Here is a 22,264-nt window from a genome sequence, read left to right as displayed (position 1 = left end):
ATGAAACTTGAACTCTAGTTCAAGCTGTTAGTAGAGGCCACCTGGAAATACCTTTCAGTGCCAAAATGTGCACATACACCTCTCTATTCAAAGTAACTCCCAGAAAGCTTATTATTTGCAGCCACTTTTAAGGTAATGACATAATGTTAAATAATATGCTTCAAGCTTGTGTTGTATCAAATCCTGAATGCTTTACTTAGATAAAAAGTCTGACTTTCATTGGTTTTTTAAGAAGAATTGGGCTCTATTTGGTATTAAAGCTAATGAAAAAAAGCCTCACTGACTTCAGTGGGAACTACCAAGCAAGAACCTAAATTTCCTATTCACAATAGTGCTCAAACCTGTGATATGGAATAAAGAAATAATGTATCAAGGTCTTGTCTGTGTGATAAAGTGCCTGTTCTGTGTGATAGAGTGCCTATACCTGATTATGCTATCGATTTGCACCAACAGTCAATTCCAACCACTAATGCTGCTGGTTCAGTAGCTAGATACCTGAATTGCCTCACTAGTCATGTTACTTACAACTCAAATCAGCAAAATTCATCTGCTAAGTGGTAGAGCAAAAGCATGCCTACAAAACATGGAAGCTCAGTTTGAAAAATCCAGCTTTAGATGATTAGGTAGTTAATGTAATGAAGCTGAGATCGTTGTTACCAGTGGAGAATTATAAGGGCTGCACAACCCAAAACTAGCTTTCACTGTTTTTCTCTACTTCTGAAGATAGACATGATTTCGAAGAAGTTTGTTGTGTTTTTTTTTTTTTAATAAAAGATCATATGTCTGTGATTTTAAGATATTTTTTAAGATGCCAGGCATCTGACAGTCTTTGTCTAAAAATTTAAATAGGCAAGTGGTAAGCCTGTCCAGATCCCTCTGTAGAGCGTTCCTACCCTCGAGCAGATCAACACTCCTGCCCAACTTGGTGTTGTCTGCAGACTTACTGAGGGTGCACTCGATCCCCTCATCCAGATCATTGATAAAGCTATTAAACAGAATGTAGAGTGTCACTGAATAAGAAATACCAGGATAGTATGATGACTGGCATCATTGGTGCAGCCATAAAGAAAAACATGAGACAAAACCACAGGAATGTGATTCTTGTGCCCTGAAACCTTAAGAGTAGAGGACTTGTGTGGAAATCTGTCTGTGAACTGGACAAAAGAGTGGCTTGGAACACCCTGAAAACAACATGGACCTTCCCTGAAAGAGTGTGAGCTGCTGGTGAGCACAGAAATGACAAAACAGGCCAGGTCTGGCCTTTATCAGTATTCGTCAGCAAGATGGGGCATGACAGAACCAGGCAGTCTTATTCCATTAACATCTGTTTGGGAGTTGCCTGGATCACCCAGATTTCTTTTTAAATTTTGTGACATTTTGGATATAAAACACTATTTTCACACCTCAAAAGAATTATGTCCAGTACATCTGGAGACAGAGATACCATAAATCCTATGCTGCAGCCTACAACAGCGGAATAGAAGACCAACAGACATAACAAAGAAGGAAAGAAAGCCCATCAAGACATCTCCTTCAGCAGCAAGGATTAAGGCAGAAATTTGAACCTCCGTGATTCTTCCATAACAAGCAGAGAAACTGCAGGAGCAACTGTGAGGTGGTCAACAAAGTCCAAGTGACAATTTGAGCAGGGTGCTGCTTAGTATATGGATGATGATGATTACACAAGAAGCAGTGTCAGTGGTGATGATGGGGCCACTGTCTGACTGCATGTCATTGAGAAAACAAGTCCAGATTGGGCCTCCCTCTTGACAACGGACATTTAATTCTTCCAATAGGGTAGTATAACACGTGAAAAGTACACATGCATTTGGGATGAGGAATTACCTGCACAACAGTGTCGACTCTGAAGTCTGGACTTGAGGCTGTGAGTGCAGCATAGCTGGGGGGAAGAGTAGGAGGTGGCTAACAGCCATGAGATGATTATTGTAATCAAGGCTATTGCCTAGATACCCACCAGTGATTCATTCTTATTTTTACAAGTCACCATTTTATTGTGTTTCTCCACCCCATCACCCCATAAATTCTATCTGGATTTATTGACTGCCAATACAATTTCTTTTCCCACTTTTCTGGTTACGGGTTTGGCCCAGCATTCCTTAAGTATGCAGTAACAGGCTTCAGAAACTGAATGTGGCCTTTTTGTGCCAGAAAGCATGTGGCACAAGGGTTGCAATACCACCTGTCTTGGAAAATATTTTGAAAGTGCAAAGTTAAAAGTCATTACTGCAGTCAAACTGTTGGAGTCTGAAGTCTCCAAGGAGAGCAAAGATTATAAGAATGGGGTATACTCAAAAAGACCATTAATAAAATTGGTCTTCAGTTCTTAAAGCTTTGTCTGTCTTCCCTCAAAAGGGAAACAAAGATGGCAAGAAAAGACTCTTATCCAGAAGAAGTGATCTTAAAACACTGGAAAAAATTATTTACTTAGATACCTGCTGTGCTCCACTAAAAAGTCTTTGATAAACTGGTATCATTGTTTATTCTGTTATTGCTGATGAAAGCTATTTGATTATAGCTGTAAAAAATCTCTATAAAATCTTAAATAAAAAACACATGTTGTGGCAGAGGCCTTTAGAAATAAAAATCATTTTAAACATACTTTGAAGACAGCCTAATTCCATTGTTTTGTTTCAAGCTGAAAGGGGAAGCACTGCATTGTTCCAAGACTTGAAAGTCACAGATACATTATTTACCAGTAATTAGGGTTCTTGTTTTTCCATATTTCTGTCTATACATAGAGCACAGTGATCATACCCACTAGGAAAAAAGAAATGCAGTTATCCCTGGTTTTCCATTAACATTGCACTCAGTGATAGTATTATTCACACATATTCTGGTGATTCAGATTATTCTGGTTTGTATTATATAAAGCATCTAGGAGAGGTTGCACAGTGCAAGGTGGTGTCACAAGAAGGGAAGTGGCTTTTGACAGCTGAAAAATATCTTTTGAGAGCCAATAAAGTGGCCAGATTCACAAGTCAATATACAAAGCACAGCAATCACCAGCAAGACTGTTTTCTTCTTGGAAGGAATCACAAATGTGACTATTTAGTTAAAACCCCACAGTCCCTAATAACCACATGGTGAATTTGGTTGAACAACAAAAAAACCCACTTTTCTTCACATGCCATGGCCACTGAATGAGCATCTGAGCCAAACTTAGTCCCCAGGGAACATTCCTGGCAAGGCCTAAGGAAAATTCACTCTCTTATTCTAGGTCAGACATGCCCATAAATGAAGCCTGGTGAATACATTCATATTAACATGGACTTAATCATCCAGTTAATGAACCACATTAAGTATGATCCAGGATAAAATATCTCCCATATAATCAAAAGGAATGTGACTCCTATATACCCTGTAGTAAGCAGACCATTAGCATATTCAGTAATATTAGTCTCTTGTAACCTACCTGAAATTACGTTATCAGTGTTGTCTCCATGTGCTAGTAGCAGTAGAGCTACTGTTTGAAGATCCTTAATGATTATAGCTCGTGGGCATGTAATATACACCCAGCAAAACATAGACTAAAAATAGGAGAGCCTCATTAAAAATTATATACTCACCATATTTATCACTTATTGTATGCCCTGTACTCCCTATTCATTGAGAATGGAAATGATTGCAAATAATACCTGATAGCCAAACATCTCACTTTGGCACTAGCCCTAACTAATCAGATGCCTCTGTGTTACTTGCTTTGAAATACAAAATTAAAATCTTCTGACGTATTAAGCGGAAGGAAAGCAGGGTGCCAGTTTCCATTCTATAGACTTGAACAAGTTATGATACTGGATCCCATGATAAAATGGCTGTTTTCTTTAACAGTATACAGCATTTATTTGCACGAGACTACTATTTAATTTCCATTTACGTGTATCTCAGAGCTGTCATTAAAACACAATTTTTATACCATTAATATTATCCTATCCAAAACAACTATACATATGTAGTCTTAATCACATAGGAATTTCCAAGGACCTCAGTGTATAAAAGGTATTATTACATCATGTGTTTGAAACGCAGATGTATCTGGGATGGACTGCTGTGCTCTAGCTGGTTCAGTAGTTTACAGCAGTATTAATTCTTCCTGCAGATTAATGGATCCAATTCTCAGTAACAGTATGGCCCCCTTATGCTGCTCTGCCAATATAAAGTCATCCAAAAGGGGATAAAAATGCATAGAACAAATAACTCCTGCACACACGGCTTCCCACAGAGCACAGAGTTGAGGAAGAAATATCCCAAAATAATCTCAACTGAATCAGAAACCAGGCAAGCTCAGGTTGGCACCCTCAGAATATGGGCCAAGTAAAATAAATCTCTGCTATCACTCCAGTGAAAAAGAACTGTGAACTGGCCCACTGGAGTTCACTGCTAATTTCGAGGATGGAAGGGGTGCAAGGTACAACTGCCCAAAGAGAGACTGACCCGGACTATCACGACTGCCAGCTTTGCTCTTGCAAGAAACGCTCACAAGGGTGATTCTTGAACGACTTACACCCAGACCGACTGTTTGTTCGAAGTTGCCACAAAGCATTAACATGAATATATCATCAAACTGAGTAAATCAGAGCCAGAAAAGACAGCATTTTTTTCACTCACTTCTAGCAGAAGTCCACCCTCTTGTACAGCAGTCTTGTTAGATATATTGTCTTCTTTTATCATTTGGCCAACTTGCTTCTTAAAGTGCTTTTCTTGAATGGCTGTTGGAAAGAGTTATTATCAATTTAGAAATCATAATGATTAGGGCCGCTAGACTAAAATTCTTATTTAGGCGCTTAACATGCATTGATTTAATTGGGAGTTACTGTCTTTGTGGTCTGGATGTCTGTTACTGACAACTTTCTTTTGCTGTGAGGAAGATAGATACATATTTGGCAGTCCAGATGTTTTTTATATGAAATATCTATCACATATTTTATTGAACATATTTTTTCCATTAGTATACTCTACATAAAGCAACAACCAAAAGCCACAGGAAAGAAACAAAAGAAAGTTAGCAAGTTGTTTTGTTTATAAAAATATGTATTATGACAATATAAAGAAATGCCTATATGGCTCAGAAGACAAGGGACTGAAATAAGTTTCTTATTTTCAGTTCTGACCTTCTTGGCATCAGATTATTTTCTGTCTCACTTTACCCTATTCCTTTCTACGAGTCTGAGCCTGACTGTAAAATTCAAGGGAACGTTCTTAAACTGTTTCATTTTTAAATAGAGGTTTAAAGTTTTTTTTTAGCAGGTCATTTACTACATGAAATTCATTAAAATCTCTCACTATAGATTAAAATTGTATGTATTTTTCCTAACAATAATGAAAAACTTCATGGGAGTCAAAACTGGTAAGTGCTCTTCCCGCACATGGGTTTTCATTGCTTGATCTGAAATATCTTTAAATACTCAGATTAAAGTCTTCATATCCATATATCCCACAGAAAAATCCCTGAAATACAATCCAGTTTCTGGGCATAGTGAAAGAATTTCTGAGAAGGCTGACGTCACTTGATACATTGGGCTTCTGCATCATCTAGGGAGTATGACAGGAACCTGTCTTTATCATTTGGTCAGTAAAAATTAAGGAGTCAGCTTCACTCCTACTGTCCCATTCCAGAGATGGTGTCATACAAATATCCCGGTAGCAAACAGATTCAGTTTTCTGTTTGCTCTCCTTGCCACAGAGAGAATGAGAGAGGAGAGCATACCAGTGAGATTAGCTGGGACATTTGATACATGTTGTCCCTTCCAGCTAAAGGAGAGCTGGACCAGCCACAGCCAGAGATTGTTAATAATCCAAAAACAGAAGGGTTGAGACGGACAGGAATGGTTTATACCAAATCAGAATAAGAAGAAGAGACAGCCAGCAAGCCTCTGATGCTCCTGATCTTGTTGCTAAAAGTCATGACAATGGGATTTAAATTTTTAGTAAGATACCAAATTAAGAAAAAGGTCTGCATTTTTAAATGTCTTGAATAATAGTTGTTGCAAATGACCGAGGATATGATCTAAATGGAGTCACTTCCTTTCCAAAGGGCTGCGCAAGAGCCCCTTATCAATTTAACAGCCTAGTGAGGGACTGTTGCAAGATACATCAGCATTTTACAACAGATGATGGCAACACAGAACCACACTGACTGAATATTCGTGATGTTTTTTAGCTTACATTGTAAATATTTGCTGCCAGTGATAATGTTGGTCGTTACCCCAAAGCAATCATCTCAAATGTATAATTAGATGTAATAAATCCCTCCCCTGGGCATGGGAAAACACATCAGGAAAATCCCAAGCTGCCTGAAACAGATCCCTACCCATGTTTTCCAGCCAAAACTATTTTGTGATTTCAGACTTGTAAGCTAGGCTGCTATGAACGGCATATACAGATTCTTCAATCTGCATTTTCATTTTGGTATACCTTTTGAACTAATTGGAAAAGGTTGCTTTTTTTTTCCCCCTGATCAGCCAAGCCTTCTGCTACGCCTGTCCATAAGAACAGACATGTGGACACTCGTGACAACAATTTTTAAAACCCCAGCCCCTATTCCAATGGCCTCTTCCAGAGTTTCCCCCCTCAGAAAAGTTGTTTTTGTAATTACTGACACGGTGGTTTGCAGTCTTTGTGCAGGTTAAAGGACAGACAGGGAGGGGTGAGAGGAAACGAAGGTTTATTTTTTTGATGCGCTCTTTTGGCGTTATGAAAATTCCATCAGTTCGAACTTCATCGTTAGTGGAAACTATTATTTTACCCGACTGAGCAGGCCAGAGCTCCCTGCCTGTTTGTTAGCCTTCAGGCTCACACAAACACAGCAGCAGAAGCACAAGAGATGTTTGTTCCGCAGCTCGCCTGGCTACTATAAATTCCATCTCCAAATGGAAAGTATTTTAATGTTATTTTGCCGGCTAGAGTTACCCATATGTTAGGCCACACACATCCATTTCATAACATAACCTACTCCCTGGCCTGGACTGCAAGGAGACCCATTGCACCATCAAAAATGAATGACACCGTTTGCGCCAAGAAGCAAGAGCTCCTCAGAGACAGGGACATTTGTTCCCCGCACCTGAAGCAGCAGAGCCGTCGCCCACTGTTCACTCTTGTTCTGCCTCCCTGTGCTGGAAATACTCGATTAATCCACCCAGGGCTTGGCTGGTGCCGCAGTGACAGCTCAGAAGAGATACTACTGCTAGTGATAGCCTGTCACCTGCAGAAAGTAGAGCAAGAGAGGCAGAAAACCACGTAGATCCCCAAAATGAATGAGGAGGAGGAAAAGCAAGACCTGACAGGTTGAGGAGGGAAAATTGCAAGATGTTATCCAACTAGGCAGAAAAACAGGGAAAAGAAAACAGAGCAGCCTAACAATATTCCTGTCACCACCAAGAATGAAGAGGGAGAACTGAAGGTAAGTAAGAGTATTAGTTATGACAGATGGCTTGATAGCAAAGGCCCTGATGCCAAGACAGCTGTGATCAAGCTTAGACATTACATAAAATGGTGGTCCTCTGGAGCAACGGTGAAGCCTCCGATGACAAAAACAAATGAAAGATGGGAGAAAGCCGGAGTACTGTCTCTAGTAGGCAGGGAGGAGCAAACTGTGGAAAGACAAAAAATAACAAACAGCAAAAGATGACTCAGTGACCTGAGGGGAAAACTGGCTGCTGGAGTTCCCATATATCAAGAATGGGGCAAGAAAAAAACTGATATTGCAGACAGTCTGATGAATGCTGCTGGCTGTAAAAAAAATGGAAAGTTTTAGCTTTATGGAGCCTTGGACTGCTTTCTATGGGAGAGGCAACTCTTTAGACTAGATTGTCAGCAATTCAGCGTAGAGCGCTCACCTATTAGGTTCAAAACTGGCAAACTGAAGAGATGGGAAGCAGGAACAGCAGAGACCTTTTTCTGAGCACAACTTATCTAGCCTGCACTTCCAGAACACGAAATAAAACAGAAGATGGAGCTGTTCTGCCAAAGAAGATGAATGAGCATATTGATACCATAGGGTGATAAATACAAGATATACGTGTACCAGGGCTGACAGTTTTGCAAGGTCAAGCGATCTAGCGAGCATGGTGCAATCCCAGGTGACATTAAAAGCCCACAAGTTTGGAAACGCTGGGTCCTACAGAAGGACAACACTGTGGAAATATACAGGGCAGGGGAGGAAGGAGTCTAGGAGGAGGAAGAGGAGGGAGAAAAAATGAAGAAAAATGGCCAATGCGATTTCCTGAAAGAAAGGTCAAAGCTCTGAGAACATTGTTCCAATGTCTGATCTGAAAGCGTTGAAAGGAGTGGAAACCAAAAAATAATGTAGAGTTAGAAATGACAGTTAATTAATGGAGAAAAAAGTCCACAAAAGGGATGATAAGTTTGGCTGAAGGAGTATGGGACTGTCTCAGACAGTGCTGCTGAGCCTTTCACAGCTGCACTGTCTCTCCCCAGAACACTGTAAAAAACTGAGATCTCTTTTGAGCCTCCAGCTCTGATACGAGCATCGCTATCTGCATTTGCAAACCCCTTGGCTTGAAAACCAAATCTGGAATATTGTAAAGAAGAGAAAAGCTGCCTGACACTTTAAAGTCTATAGAAGCATTTTGAAACCAGCCGTTCCCTTTCCCCCAGAAATAACAGAACATTTATTCATTTCAGAATACTCTTTAGTTCAGAGGGATGGAAATTTCAGGACTCTCATAAAACCATACTTTTTAAACCGATGGGATTACATTCTCCACAGTGTTTCTGTACCTCTTCCCGCACAAGCACAACCCTCTTTCTTCAGAAAATAATTAGCAAAATTACCTGCCAAGCTAAGCTCTGTAACAAACTAAAGTGTGGTCAAACTGTACCCCAGCCGCCCCACGGGCCTTGCACTGCTGAGGCTACCTGCGTCAAGCAACAGCACAGGCGAGAAATGAGCAGTGAAGGGATGCTGTTTCTTATCTGATTCATTTGAGGTGTAAGAAGGGGACAGTACTGTCTTCTTCAGATTCAGTATGATGCAGGCGTATCAGTTTCAAGCCTTTCTACAAGGAGTACCTGTGAGAGCATTTCTCTCCAGTGAGAGCCAGGGGATAAATTGTTTCTTAAAATGGGCAGATGAAAATACCCAAATCTAGCTTGCAGGTTCAGAGAGACTGCTTTATGCATACAAGTCTTACTTTTGGTAACTGTTACTTGAAAGGAAGTGAAAACAGGGTCTTTCTTCCTGGATCTTCTAGCTGCAGGAAGAATCAGCTATGCGTGTTACCCTGAATGCTAAGAAAACAAAACAAAACAAAACAACTAGGAAACACTTGGTATGAGCAATTCTGCTTAACGAACATACAGCCATGAACTGAAATGGTCTGTTTCCTCTTGCTGCATTACAGAGAACACCGAGTGACAATAAGGACAGGGGTCATTAGATGTACACTAAAATTAAACAATATACAACATAAAGAACAGCTATTATACATTGCCAAACAGTATCAAAGGGATGTTTGCACTCTGACATGCCACAACGTACAGGTTGCACAAACGCTTCGGGAAAGAAATCGGCACCAAAATGCAGCCTCTGAATAAAAGATGTGTGGTGCTCAGTCCTGTTGCGGAGGCTACCAGAACACCAGATGAAATTATGCTAGCAATAATGCAAAGTTTTTCTTCCCAACTTAGCGGTTTTCTCAGTCTGCTTCTTCTTAAGAGATGCTTTGAAATCTGACTGCCCTTTGAAGTTTCTCGAGTACAGTATGACATTTATTTAAGGTACAAACCCAACTGTTTGCTTTCCAGATCCCGTCCCCTCCGCCTTTCAGAACCACTTTTCCCCTTTTCCCAGTGAGCCTCATCCATTTTCCCCCGCGCTCGAGAGGGGCATCAAAGAGATGCCACCGCCCGGCAGCCCTCCTCTCCCCGCCGCCCTTGCCCGGAGCTGGTGGGACCACCTAGCTCCCCCGAGACCCCATCCCGTGCCCCCCCTCCAAGGTCCAGAGGAGCCCTTTTGAAGGGGGGGTGAGGGGGAGGAGAAGTCCCCGCTGCGGAGGAGGCAGACTGCTGACTAACCCCAGCCCTGCTGTCACGCAAACCTCGCCGCCTGTCAATCTCCCGGCGGCTCTGACAGGGGCCTGGCGCCCGTTCAAACCCTTGCGTGCGAGCAGACGAGCCGCATTACCCTATGAAGTATTTCATAATAACAACAGCTGTTAAATATTGATGACTCCTGGCAAGCGCTGAATGCTTTTCGAGAAGGTTAAGCCTTCGTGTAATGGAACCTAATTCCTCATTATATACTGTATCAGATATCTGGAAGTTGCCTAAAAAAAGCAAAGGGGCTTAAAGGAAAGGATCAGAAAATAACTCTCGTGCAGCAGGGAGAGGGGAGAAAACCCACAGTGCGAGAGGTGAGGAGTGTCTCCCCGAAGTCAAATCCTTCTGCAAATGGTAAAAAAAGCTGCTGGAGAGATCATCAAAACGGTTGGTTTTGCTATATTCCACTGGACACTTTTGTGTTTTTAGAAATTATTGCAGATGAGATGATAAACTTTCTAAAACAGTGATCCGGCTGCCACTGCTGTCTATCTGTGTAAGAGTGCACATGGAAATTATTTCTACAGAAAAACAGAAAAGAGGGAGAAAGCTCTCATTCCTATAGCTTTTCTACATCAGCCCTGAGAGATCTGGCTCATTAGAAGATTTAGTGGTGATCAGACAAGATATTAAGGATGAGGTCTCAGAGAGGGTTTCCAGCAAGTGAGAAAGGGAGAAGAGTGAGCCTCTTGCCTTGGGCAAGTCCTGATTGATACACTGTCCTCCAGTTCCCAGAATAAATCCCCCCTCTTCCTCACGCTGCCCCCTAAAATCCATCAGTCCTGTCTTCTCCCTCTTGACCTAACTGTTGAGCAAGGTTGTGTCAGGAAGGGAATCAGTTCAGGGTAGGAGGTCATGATGGATAGACTGAGTCTTTGGGATGGAGCTGGCATGATGCCAGGGCAGGCAGTACCGGGGAGCCCAGCAAAAAGGCAGCATCGGAGTCAGGGTGCGGGTGAAAGAGAAGAAACGCAAACCCAGGATTTCTTGGGGTGGCAGCAAAATCAGGGTATTTTTTTCTTGCATGTGAGAAAGAGGTCTGTGTGCCTTTAGGCAATACAATTTAGGTGAGGCAAGCTGAGAAGCTGAAAACAATTACCTGCTCATGTTCAGTTGTGCTGTGGTACAAGGAGTTCTGTGAAGCTTTAGGAAAGTATTTTACCTGTGGGGAACCCAGGCCTATTTACTGAGTTGGGATAGGGAATCACAGAAACTTAGGAAGTTGTAGGTTGGAAGGGACCTTTGAAGGTCAACTGGTCTACCCCACCCTGATCAAAACAGAGCTAAATTCAGTTAGGCAGGTTGCTCAGGGTTTTTGTCGAGTAACTCCAGTAATGGACATTTCACATTCCCTCCAGGAAAACTTTCATTGTTTAGTTACAAACAGGATTAATTTTTTAAGGTAAGAGCTGCTTATGGATTTAGGTGAATGTGCATTAGCATAAGTTCTGGATGGACACTTCCCATTTCCACAATTCTTGGCCTGTAAAATGTGTAGAATAATTTAAGAAATGCTGAAAATGGTTAAGTGGCTATCATGAAAAGTGTGTGTATAGGGAGAATGTGTGAATTAAGTTATTTGCTATTCTTATAATTTTTTTTGATATTTTATTCTACCTGTCTCTCACACAACTGACTCACAAGAAACCACACTTGTATGTCTCGTTTTTATGTAGTCTGGGACTGTAACATCTCCCTTATCCCATAACTTCTGAGGGATCACAGATCCAAAGGAAAGCTGTGCCTCCATGTGAAGATGAATTGTGTGCTAACTATACAAGCAACAGACTCAAAAGAACTTGTCTAGAAAGCACATTTCCTCTCTGCAGCTTACTGTTGCAACCTTTCTCTCTTCCTATGACTCCACAGATGATGTCCCAAACACACAGCCCCACATTGCGCATGGGCAAAGAAGATAATTTAGGGATCTGTTTGCATCACTGTGAGTAAATATTTGAGTTATCAGTTGGTCTGGTAGACTATATTGTCTATGAGACTGCCAAAAACATACAGTCCTCCTAAATCACCCAAGATATAAAACTTATTCCAAGTAATTGTCTTCCGTTTCATCTTCATAATTCCATTTGATTACCTATTACTTTAAATATGATGATTTGATGATGGAAACCTATTGATTTATAGGTTCAGTGCTGGGGCCCTAATTTTATCCCTGTATTATTCCATTCTTAGTTTAATTAAGGTGTAATACATTAGCTTGCCTGAGTATGTATTTGCCTGCACACCCTTTTGAATAAATCCATAAAAGGTAAATACAAATGCGTTATTCTGTCAAACTACAAAATGGATCACAAGCCTGGGTTATCAGCAGCCTCGAGTAAGAAATCTGCAAACCACTTAGTCTACTTGCAAATCAGCAGCCAGATGCCTCCTAAAAATTAAGATTCTTCCAACAAATTTCTTGCCCCTTCAGTCATGAGCTTGTAAATTACATGTCCGTTAATCAGAATCGAGATCTACAGCATAAGTTTAGTGTAGAAAAAAAATAAATTTAAAAGAACTATTCTGTATTTAGAAAGCTTGCTTAACATTGCTTAGTTCCAGAGTTAAGGACCTCAGAATATACAATCAATGTATTTTTATGTTTGTTTTACTCTAGTTTCCATTTTTCCACTGTACTACACTCTGCAACACTGCATGTTAAGCCAATGTAGGGGGATTCAAACTTCACCAAACTAATCCACATGAGCCTTAAGTGTACTGCAGCATGTTCTGACCTGCCACATCCTGATTGCTTGAGTGGGATCTCAGCAAATCCCACCGATCATGATATACATACATATTCAGAGGAATAGCATGGCAGGACACATTGATTCTAGGATCTATGGAGCAGATGGCCTATCAAAACAACTTGCAGATTTTCCAGTTCTTCCAAGTGTCCTTCATTATAGCTTGTTGGCTGAATAGCTGTTCATCTTTTCCCTTGTCCAGGTATTTTAAAGAATCTGTACAGGGAAAGATAAAATTTAGGTTCTTTATATCCTCTGAATTCCCAGCACTTTGTCTCTCTATGGTCCAAGAATGTAGTCCTCTTTTGATATGGCTCATATTGTTTCCTTGTCCCAAGGCCATTTTTTTCACTGGTTTGATTCTCCCAATTAAAATAATACAACAATGGATGTTGGGGTCCACAGCAAAGGCATCTGCCCTTTGAGGAGAGGCTAAAATAGCTGTGACTGTTTACTGAGGAGAAAAGGATGAGGGGAGACATAACAGAGGCTTACAAAATCTTAAAGGTAATGGATAAACTGAATGCAGAACTGCTGGTCACCCAACCCCACAATATAAGGACAGTGAAGTGCTCAATGACACCAGTACAAGAATGCTTTAAAGCAGATAAAAGAAAGCGATTTTGGAGATGAGAATACCAGACTAGAAGGACCACTGGTGTGACACAGTAGTGTATTTCTTATGTTGTTACATTCTCACTGTAATGCCACGACCTTGTCCACGAAATTTGTTGCAGACAGAAAATAAACAACAGATGAACAAGAGCAGCATCTGTGACGCGAAACAAAGTATATCACAGAAGCGACAATAAGAAAAATCAGAACCTTATGAGAAAGCCTGAGTGTGACTAAATTTAAGCATATGATGAAAGACCAGCTTGTGACTAATCATTGCATCCAAACAAAAAAAAAGTTTCTTTTATGATAAACAGCCTATTGAAATAAATTTAGGTCTAAAATATTTTTCAGAAAAGTAAGTAATGACACCAAAATCCTTTTTTACTAAAAAGACAGCTAAGAGAAAAGCTATGTGTGTTCATAAGTAAGCAACTACAGTCTACTGGAATCTTCCCCACTTTAAAGAAGGAGACTGTAAGAATTGCATCTTACAGAAGAAATGCAGTGAGGTCCTGATAACAGATTTATCTTGAGAATATCAGAACATTTTTAGTCTTTATTGGCTGCAGAAGATGTGCACCATTTTATCCTCTTCAATTTAGATCTACAGTTTAGAACAGTTAGTCAATCAGTCCCTGAAGAATAAAATCAAATCAAAGACCAAGCGTGAAAATAAATGCAACTATGAAAGTGTACAAGAAAACATCTCTCCCCCTTCCTGGTTAAATCAACCTGACAATCACTGACTTATGTGAGATTTGCATGATATTTGCTTGCCTTTTTGGATTTGATAACCTCTTTTCCAGGCCTGTGTTTCCAACAGACTGTCTCCTGAGCTTCGACTCCTCAATTTCTACAGCTTTTATAAAATTCTTGTCCCTTTATAATTTCATTTGCACCACTCTGCATAGAAAGACACAGGCTAAATTCATACCTGCTATCTCCAAGAGGGAATTTAAGTTAGTATCTCTTAGAAGAGAGTTGAAAGAGCATGTGTCAGTAGGCCAGTATATCACCCAAGAGACCGTTTAAAAATAGCCAAAGCACACGATCTGGAGAGGATAAAGGAAACCTTTAAGATGAAATAAACATTGCATCTAAAATATTCACGCTGAGACCTTAGTGCACAGGATGTGCATATGTTACCCAGAAAACCAAATCTGGCTTCATCAGTTTCAGAGTTAGAAATATCATAAGAGCAATTCCTTAATATCTGCTTTATGTAGCAGCCATACTGTATCTGATATTAAAGGCAAAGACACAGCCACATTTGCTTTCCAATGTACTTTAAATAAGCAAACACACTTGGCAGGGTGAACGCAAGAGTCTTCACCTTTGAGTCAGATGGATACCACAGCACACTGCTGCACAACCACCGATAAAAACACGCACAACCACCGATAAAAACACACACACCACTGAACATGGCACTCTTTCTAAGGCACAGCTGCTTTGCTTTGGTCTCTGCTGTCTGTGGAGACTGCCATGATGAGGTTGACTGTATGAAGAGCTGCCTTGAGACCTTTGGCTTTTCTACTTCAGGAAGTAAAAGAACATGCTGAGAGAAGACACAGGCAAATGAAACATCAGGAACAGTATCTAAAAGTTTAAAAAAAAGGATTCAGAACCAATTTTCAGGATAATTTTAAAACACTGAACTATATTCCAGAACTTTTTAGAATGCTGAAGAAAACCAGTAACATGAAAATCTTACCTGAAAGCTCAGAATAAAGGACAAGCCAACAACAGAAGTCAAAAATTGAACTGCCAGAAACCTAAATTGATAATGTTACTATCCCTGGATATGTTTAATGTGTTTTCATACACATTAATTTTTTAACGATGCATTTAAAGACTAGTCCTGAAAAGCTATCCAAACAGATGGACCTTGCTCCCAACTGGAATCCCTTGTAAGTCAGAGGGCCTGCAGAGAAGACATTATGGTTTGTCCAAAAATAAATTGCTTTGCAGAACAGGAACCTTCTGCAGAATTAGAAAATGCATGCACATGATGTGTTCAATTACTACAAGAACCTTCATTTTTCACTTCCTCACATTCGTTTTGCTTTGCCTTCTTTCACAGCCAGGTTCCATGCTCAGAAAAAGATCCCAAGCAGATCCTAGAGACCCAAAGCAGGCCAGCAGTGGGCTTACATGTTCTCTCCCCCTTAGCACTAGAGAAACTGAATTTTTAAAAAATGCCACAAACCCTAGGTCAACGACCAGAATTAGGACCTTCAAAATTTCTAAGCATAATGAAAAATGCTATCTTTAAAAAAGGCAGGAAGGGTAATATTTGAAAGTTCTAAGAATGTAAATTGTGGCCCTGCTTTGATTTGCTTTTCAATTTTTAAAAACAGAGACTACTTAGATATAGTGATAAAACTAAAAGGCAGCCACAGAGTTCTTATCAGACTTGTCCCATGTGAAGACAAGGAACAACCGAACAGTATTCTGTATTTCAGAAACAAAGTTCTAGCTAATAAAATATAACCTTTTCTCCAGTTTCAACTCTTCTGCGTATGTGTCATTGACTTGAACAGGCAAGTCTGACTCCTGTGAAGGTGTCTGCTACCTTGACTCACAGCATGCTACCAAAGAAATAACAAGTACTCTTTATGGGATAAGGACAGGAATCTTGTCTCCCACTCATGAAACATATGGGAATGCAGCCTCAACTTTCAAGGCAATTACAGTTAATTACAGCTTTCATCAAGTGATCAATACTAGGTGAATAGTATATAGAGAGAGAATTATGATACATAAATTACTTCTGGTGCTTCTTATTCTGTTAAGGTCTTCTGGATGAAAACTGATAATTTCTGACCTACTGACTCATCAGATCTGTTTTACACTCATCATGTGACACGAACATCAGTTTATATTGGTTTTGCTTCAGTTATAATATGATCTTCATTGGATATACACTGTGACTTGCTGCCGGAGTCAGTCCAATAACCATTGAAACAAAACTTATTAGCACTATGCTAAGGAAAATATGAATAGGTTTGAGGCAGAAAATGAACATTGCAAATTACAAAAAGCAAAGATGCTTTTGCACATATTCTTAAAAATTGTGAAAGTTAACTGGAGAAAATGTATACTCTAGATCCTACTTTGTTTTAAGCCGAGAGTTTTTCAGAGGAATCATTAAAGTCTTAGTCTATGAACGCTGCATCCAAAAGAGGAACATTTTTTCTCCTGCCGGGGCAGATTTGCAGGGAGGAGGCTCATTTCTGCCTTGCTGGTCTGGCAGGCAGCAGAGCTCTATTCCTCTGATCAAGAGATCACTTTCATAACCACTTTTCTGAGGTCACAAATGAGTCTGCTGCAGTCACGCAACCCCTCGCCTACCAGAGCTTACTATAACAACACAGGTTCACGGAAACCTTTTAAAGAGGCAGCCCATCCTTTCAACCCACGCAGATACAAGGCACATGCATATTATCGTACGGGCTTCCCCCGAATATTTCATTTCAGTTTGAGCAGGGAAGAAATGTGTAGCTTGGAGTTTTATGTGGATGGAGTCATGTTGCCTGAGTAGAATTAAATAAAAGTTTAAGATAAATAGCTCTACAATTCTTTTAAACTATACTGGCACCTTTTTCAAATATGTATCCAGCCTGTTCCTTTTTATTATCTCAAAGGTCCGTGTCTGCCAACCATGTGCTACTGTGAATTATGCTAATTAAGATATTTAAAAGCCATGGTAAACAGTCAAACAAACATTAGATGCAATATACAACAGATACGATTGCCCTGAATTAAACACTGCCCTGCTGCAGCGTTAGAAACACCAACGATCCAGAAATGGTAGATCAGGAAACAGGGTTGCCATCAAAAATTTATTCTGAAGAAATGCCGTGAAAATACAACGATACTAGTTAGAGCTTGTTTCTCAGACAGAAAAGCCTATTTTTTATTTTAGCTGACCGTGTCCCACAAATGACCAACATACTAATCTGTTGTATGGATGTGCCTTGTAGGTGCTAGCTGGAATGGCCTTTGGGTGATGGGGGGCAGTTGGGAATTTAAAGAAAAAAGTCAAAAATATTTTTCCTCTTACAGCAAGTCAACTCTACCCAATGAAGGGGGGGTTTGGCCTATTTTCACAAGCAGTTAGCGCTATGAAAGCAACCGTTGTTGTCCCGTCATGAATTATTTGCACTAATTACCTGAAATAAAGTTTTCAAAAGCTGTTAAATTACTTCGGAGCCTATAATTTAAAAAATTAAGTTGGATGTATTGCTCATTGCCATTTTATGAGGATTAGTATGCAGACACTTTTCATTTAAAGGCAGCACAAACGGGCTTGCCCAAACCAGCTTTATAATCCAGCTTAAATAAGTAACAATAGCAATGAGGGCACAGCATTAAGCCTGTTGAGGACTCACAGTGTAGGCCGAGATGATTCATTTGCACACTGTCCTGCAAGTTCATTGCTATTATTAGCCACGCTAGCCAGGTGAAAGCTCGTTCAGGTGCGCCCACACAGGCTACAGACAGGTTCAGGGACTCTAGAGATGCAGCCACGGGTTGTGAAGTGCCCTTGGCTTCATCCACAGTGATATTCAGGCTTGGCCTTGATGTGTGTCTTCACCCAGCTAGAGCAGTGGGAGAGGTCCCCCCCCCATCCGCACTGCAGTTTGCTTTTTACACAAAAGATGACCTCCCGGTCTAGCTTTGATACGAAACTAATGACAGCCCAAAACCAGCCTCGTCTCCGCTCCAGGTCTCGCCTATATTTATGGAGGGGAATGAGGCTGGAAATTGGGTGTGGGATTGTGAGGTTACTGCTGGTGGGCCTCACTGTCAGAGCCTGGTGCACTCCCGCGTTGGATGGGAAGTCAGGGCAGCGAGGCAGGCTCAACCTCAGACACCGAGCATCACCCCCGTTTCTCAGCTCGGACAAAGTGCTGGTGGAGGTGATGAGAGAAGACATGCTGATCTATAAAGGGAGGGTGTTGACAGCCTCCAGAGTGACCTCGAGGATAACAGCACTGATGCAGACAAGGCTGCAGGCATTTCTGAAGATAGGCCATTGTTTCAAAGATTTCTGAAACTTCTGAAGACTTTGCCCTGAGTCTTATGTTACCGATTTGTGCCCATTGTGCCCGCTACAACTTCCCATGGAAATGAAAAATATACAAGGTCAACTCCTGCCTAAACAAAGAGATGTGACTTTGTCCCTCTTTATGAAGTTTGGCTAAACCACAATAAGTTAATCTAAAGTGAAAGAGCGTTGGATACTAATGCCAGTATTTAATTAACACGGCAATTTTTCCTTTCTAGTTATGGAAAGAGATACATGAGAATACTGTTGTGCTACTTTACCTTTACAAACAAATTATACTGTTTTCTGGAGGCAGTTGATGAAAAAAATCATTGGTAACAGCAGGAATGAGTTTACATATGGGTATTTCAGAGTAAACAGCTGCTAGAATACTTGCTGCTCAGCTCTGTTCTGCACGGCAGTCTGGCCACAGAGCTGGTGCCTAAAAAGTCTTGCCTTACTGAGAGTTCTTTTTATATTCCTTAATATATGAAAATAAAATATTTGCAATCTTTTTTCAAGAATATGACCTCTTCTACTCAAAGACAGTGTGGTCAATTGTTCCATTTTCTAAGGAGATGCAAGAAGGCATCTAACACATGTGCCTAAGTGCCACTGGACCTGCAATTCTAGAGAAAGAATTGGCCAATAATTTAGTATAGTGAAATCAGGATAAACAATGACCTCTGATATGCCAATTTCCAAATAATTACTGCAAGCTTTCCTCATTGCCTCCACAGTTCTAAAAACTTGCACCTGACAGTCAAAGGTCTGTACACCACTTATATATAAGAGAACATGCAGACAGTAATTTGGATTAGCTGCAAATCTGCCTTCACATTATTTTTTTTAGTCCTTTTGTGAAGTTTATTTAATTTGAAAATTACCCAGAGAAATGTAATCCAGCTCACTTACACTCCAACTAATAATCCAAAATCAAACGATTTCAGATTAGTGTAATATAAATCGTTATTTAATAAATAAATTGACTTTAAATAGCTACTAAGAGGTATTCTTTCATTAGAAATAAGTTTAAGTACTGTGAGAAATTACAGTAATTACAATCAAGCTTTAAGGATTTCTGAGTAACTCAGTTACAAAAATTATAGCAAGCATGCACAAAAAATAGCTTCTAGCCTCACCCTATTCCTGCTGCCCCAACATACTGTACATACTTGATGCTCAGCTACCTTTCTACCATGGCCCAGTGCTTTCCAGCCAGTTATTGTCTGGAAGCGGAGGAAAAAATTGTTCTGTTACTGCAACGTAAATGAAGTTCTAACTTGGCCAGGACTGCTGTAGCATGCCTGCCACTGTCCAAGTAGAAGGCAGATTAAAGAGGACAACAAATAGTGCAGCTGCAGAAATTAGTTTAAAGCAAGTTGTTGTGACTGAGCCTTCTGCACGTGGTGGTCCATACAACCTGTCCTAGCACGGCATAGCCTTTGCCTGACGCGCAGGACAAGAAAAGGAGCTGGAGTGCCTAACCGTAGTGCCCCAGCCAAGGCAACGCAGCAGGGAGTCGATGGAGTCAAGGCAGGACGGGGCAGGCTGGGAACGGGGCAGCTGGAACATTCTTATGCCTGATGTATTTTCCACTGCCCAGATGTTCCCCAGTTGACATGAGCTGTGAGACGCTGGATGCGCCAGTCCCGGAGGGTGTTCTGACCCCTGGGAAGCACTAAAGAGGCCCAGGCCTGCCCAGCATCGAGAAGGCACAAAGGTATTTTGAAGTTCTGATCGTCTCTCCTCCCACTCGGTCCCTGTGCCAAGTTCAGCTGCGGTGCGGGAACTCAGCTGTGGCGCAAGATTCGTTTTGTACGTTAACCCAATGAGCTAAAATACCATCTGAGACCAACATGTAGTTAATTGCTGTGAGAACAAAACTTTGAATTTCCTGACCTATTCAAAGTTTGAATTTCCCATTAACTCCATGCTGCCATACTAACAGATGGTATACAGGGTGTAGTTTCAAAACTCCCCGCATCGAAGCGTATGCAAAGAGAACAAGATGCGCCGAACTGCACACCCCTGGAAACCTGCTCTTTATATGCAGGATGGTAGACTTCTAAATAAATCAATTAACGTGCCCAAGGGCCCCCCCCCCCCCAGCTTCCGTGCAGATAATCCTGGCCGAAACTCTTACGCCAAAGCTATCCCTGCCATGGGGAGCTGGAAAAGCACTGGTTAGCAGAGCTGACTCATCAGCTGACTAGCCCACAACATCGGCCACAAAGGACCGAGAATGCTGGTGGTGGCATGAAGCGTGTGGGTGGGAGCAAGGAATAAGCAATCATCTGGCAGCCTAATGCAGTAGGGAGGGTTGACAACAATTCATTATTTATTCCCCCCTCCCGCCCTAAGGCTTCATCCCTCTGCTGCAGTGATTCTCATCATCTTGACGCTGTGGTAGGGCTCTGTGTAGGGGAGGGAATGAAAGGTACATCCCCTCCCTGTGGCCCATGCAATGAAAGCATCAGCGGGCTATCTGAGCTCACCACACCCAGACCACATAGGGCAAAAGGCCCTCATGGAGGAGAATAGAAAAGAGGTTTGCCTGGTCCTTCTTTCACCCAACAGGAGACAAGAACAATGTCTTACTAGAAAAAAAAAGAGAGCAGTGCTTTCCCACCAAAGTCAGTCTGTTAGTAGAGAGAAGAGATGGAGATCCAGTTCTGGAATGGCAGAGGGCAGATGTGAGAAAAAGCTCTTAGGGATGAAGCAAGGATACAGGGAAAAGGGAGAATGTTGTAGCAAAGATGGGAAAAGGGGGAAAACCTATATGGAGAAAACAAGAAAATCTACAGATGAGGAAGATGCAAAAAAGAAAAGCATTTAAAAAGAGGTGAGGTGGGTTATCTCTAGAAAGGCCACTAGAGAAAAAGAAGTGGAAAATATTTCTCAGAGATTTTGGAAGAAAACAGATTAAAAAACTACAGACACTGAAACAGGGAAGGAAAGTCACCAAGGTAAACAGCAAAAGCACATACAGGAAAAATAAAATTGGCAGATTTAATTAAAAGTTTGACATGAAAGTACACTGATAAAATCCCCCAAATTGTTCACATGTATCCCATTATCTCTGTGTAGATCTGAGTTCACTTTCCAGTGTTCTTTCCCTCCAGCAGCCTGCTACCACCGCGAATCTGGCTGCAACATGGCTAGCTGGTCCCCAATTTACCTAGCACGAAACACTCTCCAGCCAAATTACTGGAGTGGTGAAGGTGTGAGCTCACCCCTCCCAGGCTTCAACCTTTTCAATGGCATTTTTGCTTTGATTCCTAAAAATACATTTAACTTCAGGCAATGCAGTTTTCAAAACACTGGGCCAGATTTTGAAGGCCTGACTTGTATTACTCCACTAATGTCAAAGTCAAGCAAAACGTAATAAGGAATTAAGGACTTGACCAGTTGTCTTTATGTTTCCTCCCCAACCAAACCTGTTGTTTTCTGAGAAGAGGCTTTTTGCCTGAATTTTGCCTACAGTAGGTCTTTCCTGGCAGAGCGCCTCAGTGGGAAGGAGATCAGGTTTCTCACTGTCCTCTTCATCCTTGGAAACTTTCTGTTACATTTCCCAGTCTCCACTACAGGCATTTCAGGGCACATGAATATACCGCTCAAAAGTCTTCCCCAATATGTTTTTCACATGCTGCTGTATGTATCATTTGGCAAGAGAGTGATGGAGGGTCATAAATTTGTAGTTTGCCATTGCAGCTTTTCTCTAGCTGGAGAAACCATTCCACTTTATTTCCTGAACTAAAACTAAGCT

At 41.1% G+C, this 22,264-nt stretch overlaps 1 protein-coding gene across 1 annotated transcript in view; it reads right to left on the bottom strand.

The window, feature by feature from the left end:
* AHRR (aryl-hydrocarbon receptor repressor) overlaps nucleotides 1–22,264 on the bottom strand; it is an 86,823-nt gene that overhangs the window by 24,000 nt on the left and 40,559 nt on the right. The window contains exon 4 of the mRNA XM_030012725.1: nucleotides 4,627–4,727. Within this exon, the coding sequence (XP_029868585.1) occupies nucleotides 4,627–4,727 (101 nt within the window). The remainder of the gene's footprint in view (nucleotides 1–4,626; nucleotides 4,728–22,264) is intronic.

Source organism: Aquila chrysaetos, chromosome 4 (assembly GCF_900496995.4).
Source record: "Aquila chrysaetos chrysaetos chromosome 4, bAquChr1.4, whole genome shotgun sequence".
Classification (NCBI taxonomy): Eukaryota; Metazoa; Chordata; class Aves; order Accipitriformes; family Accipitridae; genus Aquila; species Aquila chrysaetos.
This window is presented reverse-complemented; position numbering and strand designations above follow the sequence as displayed.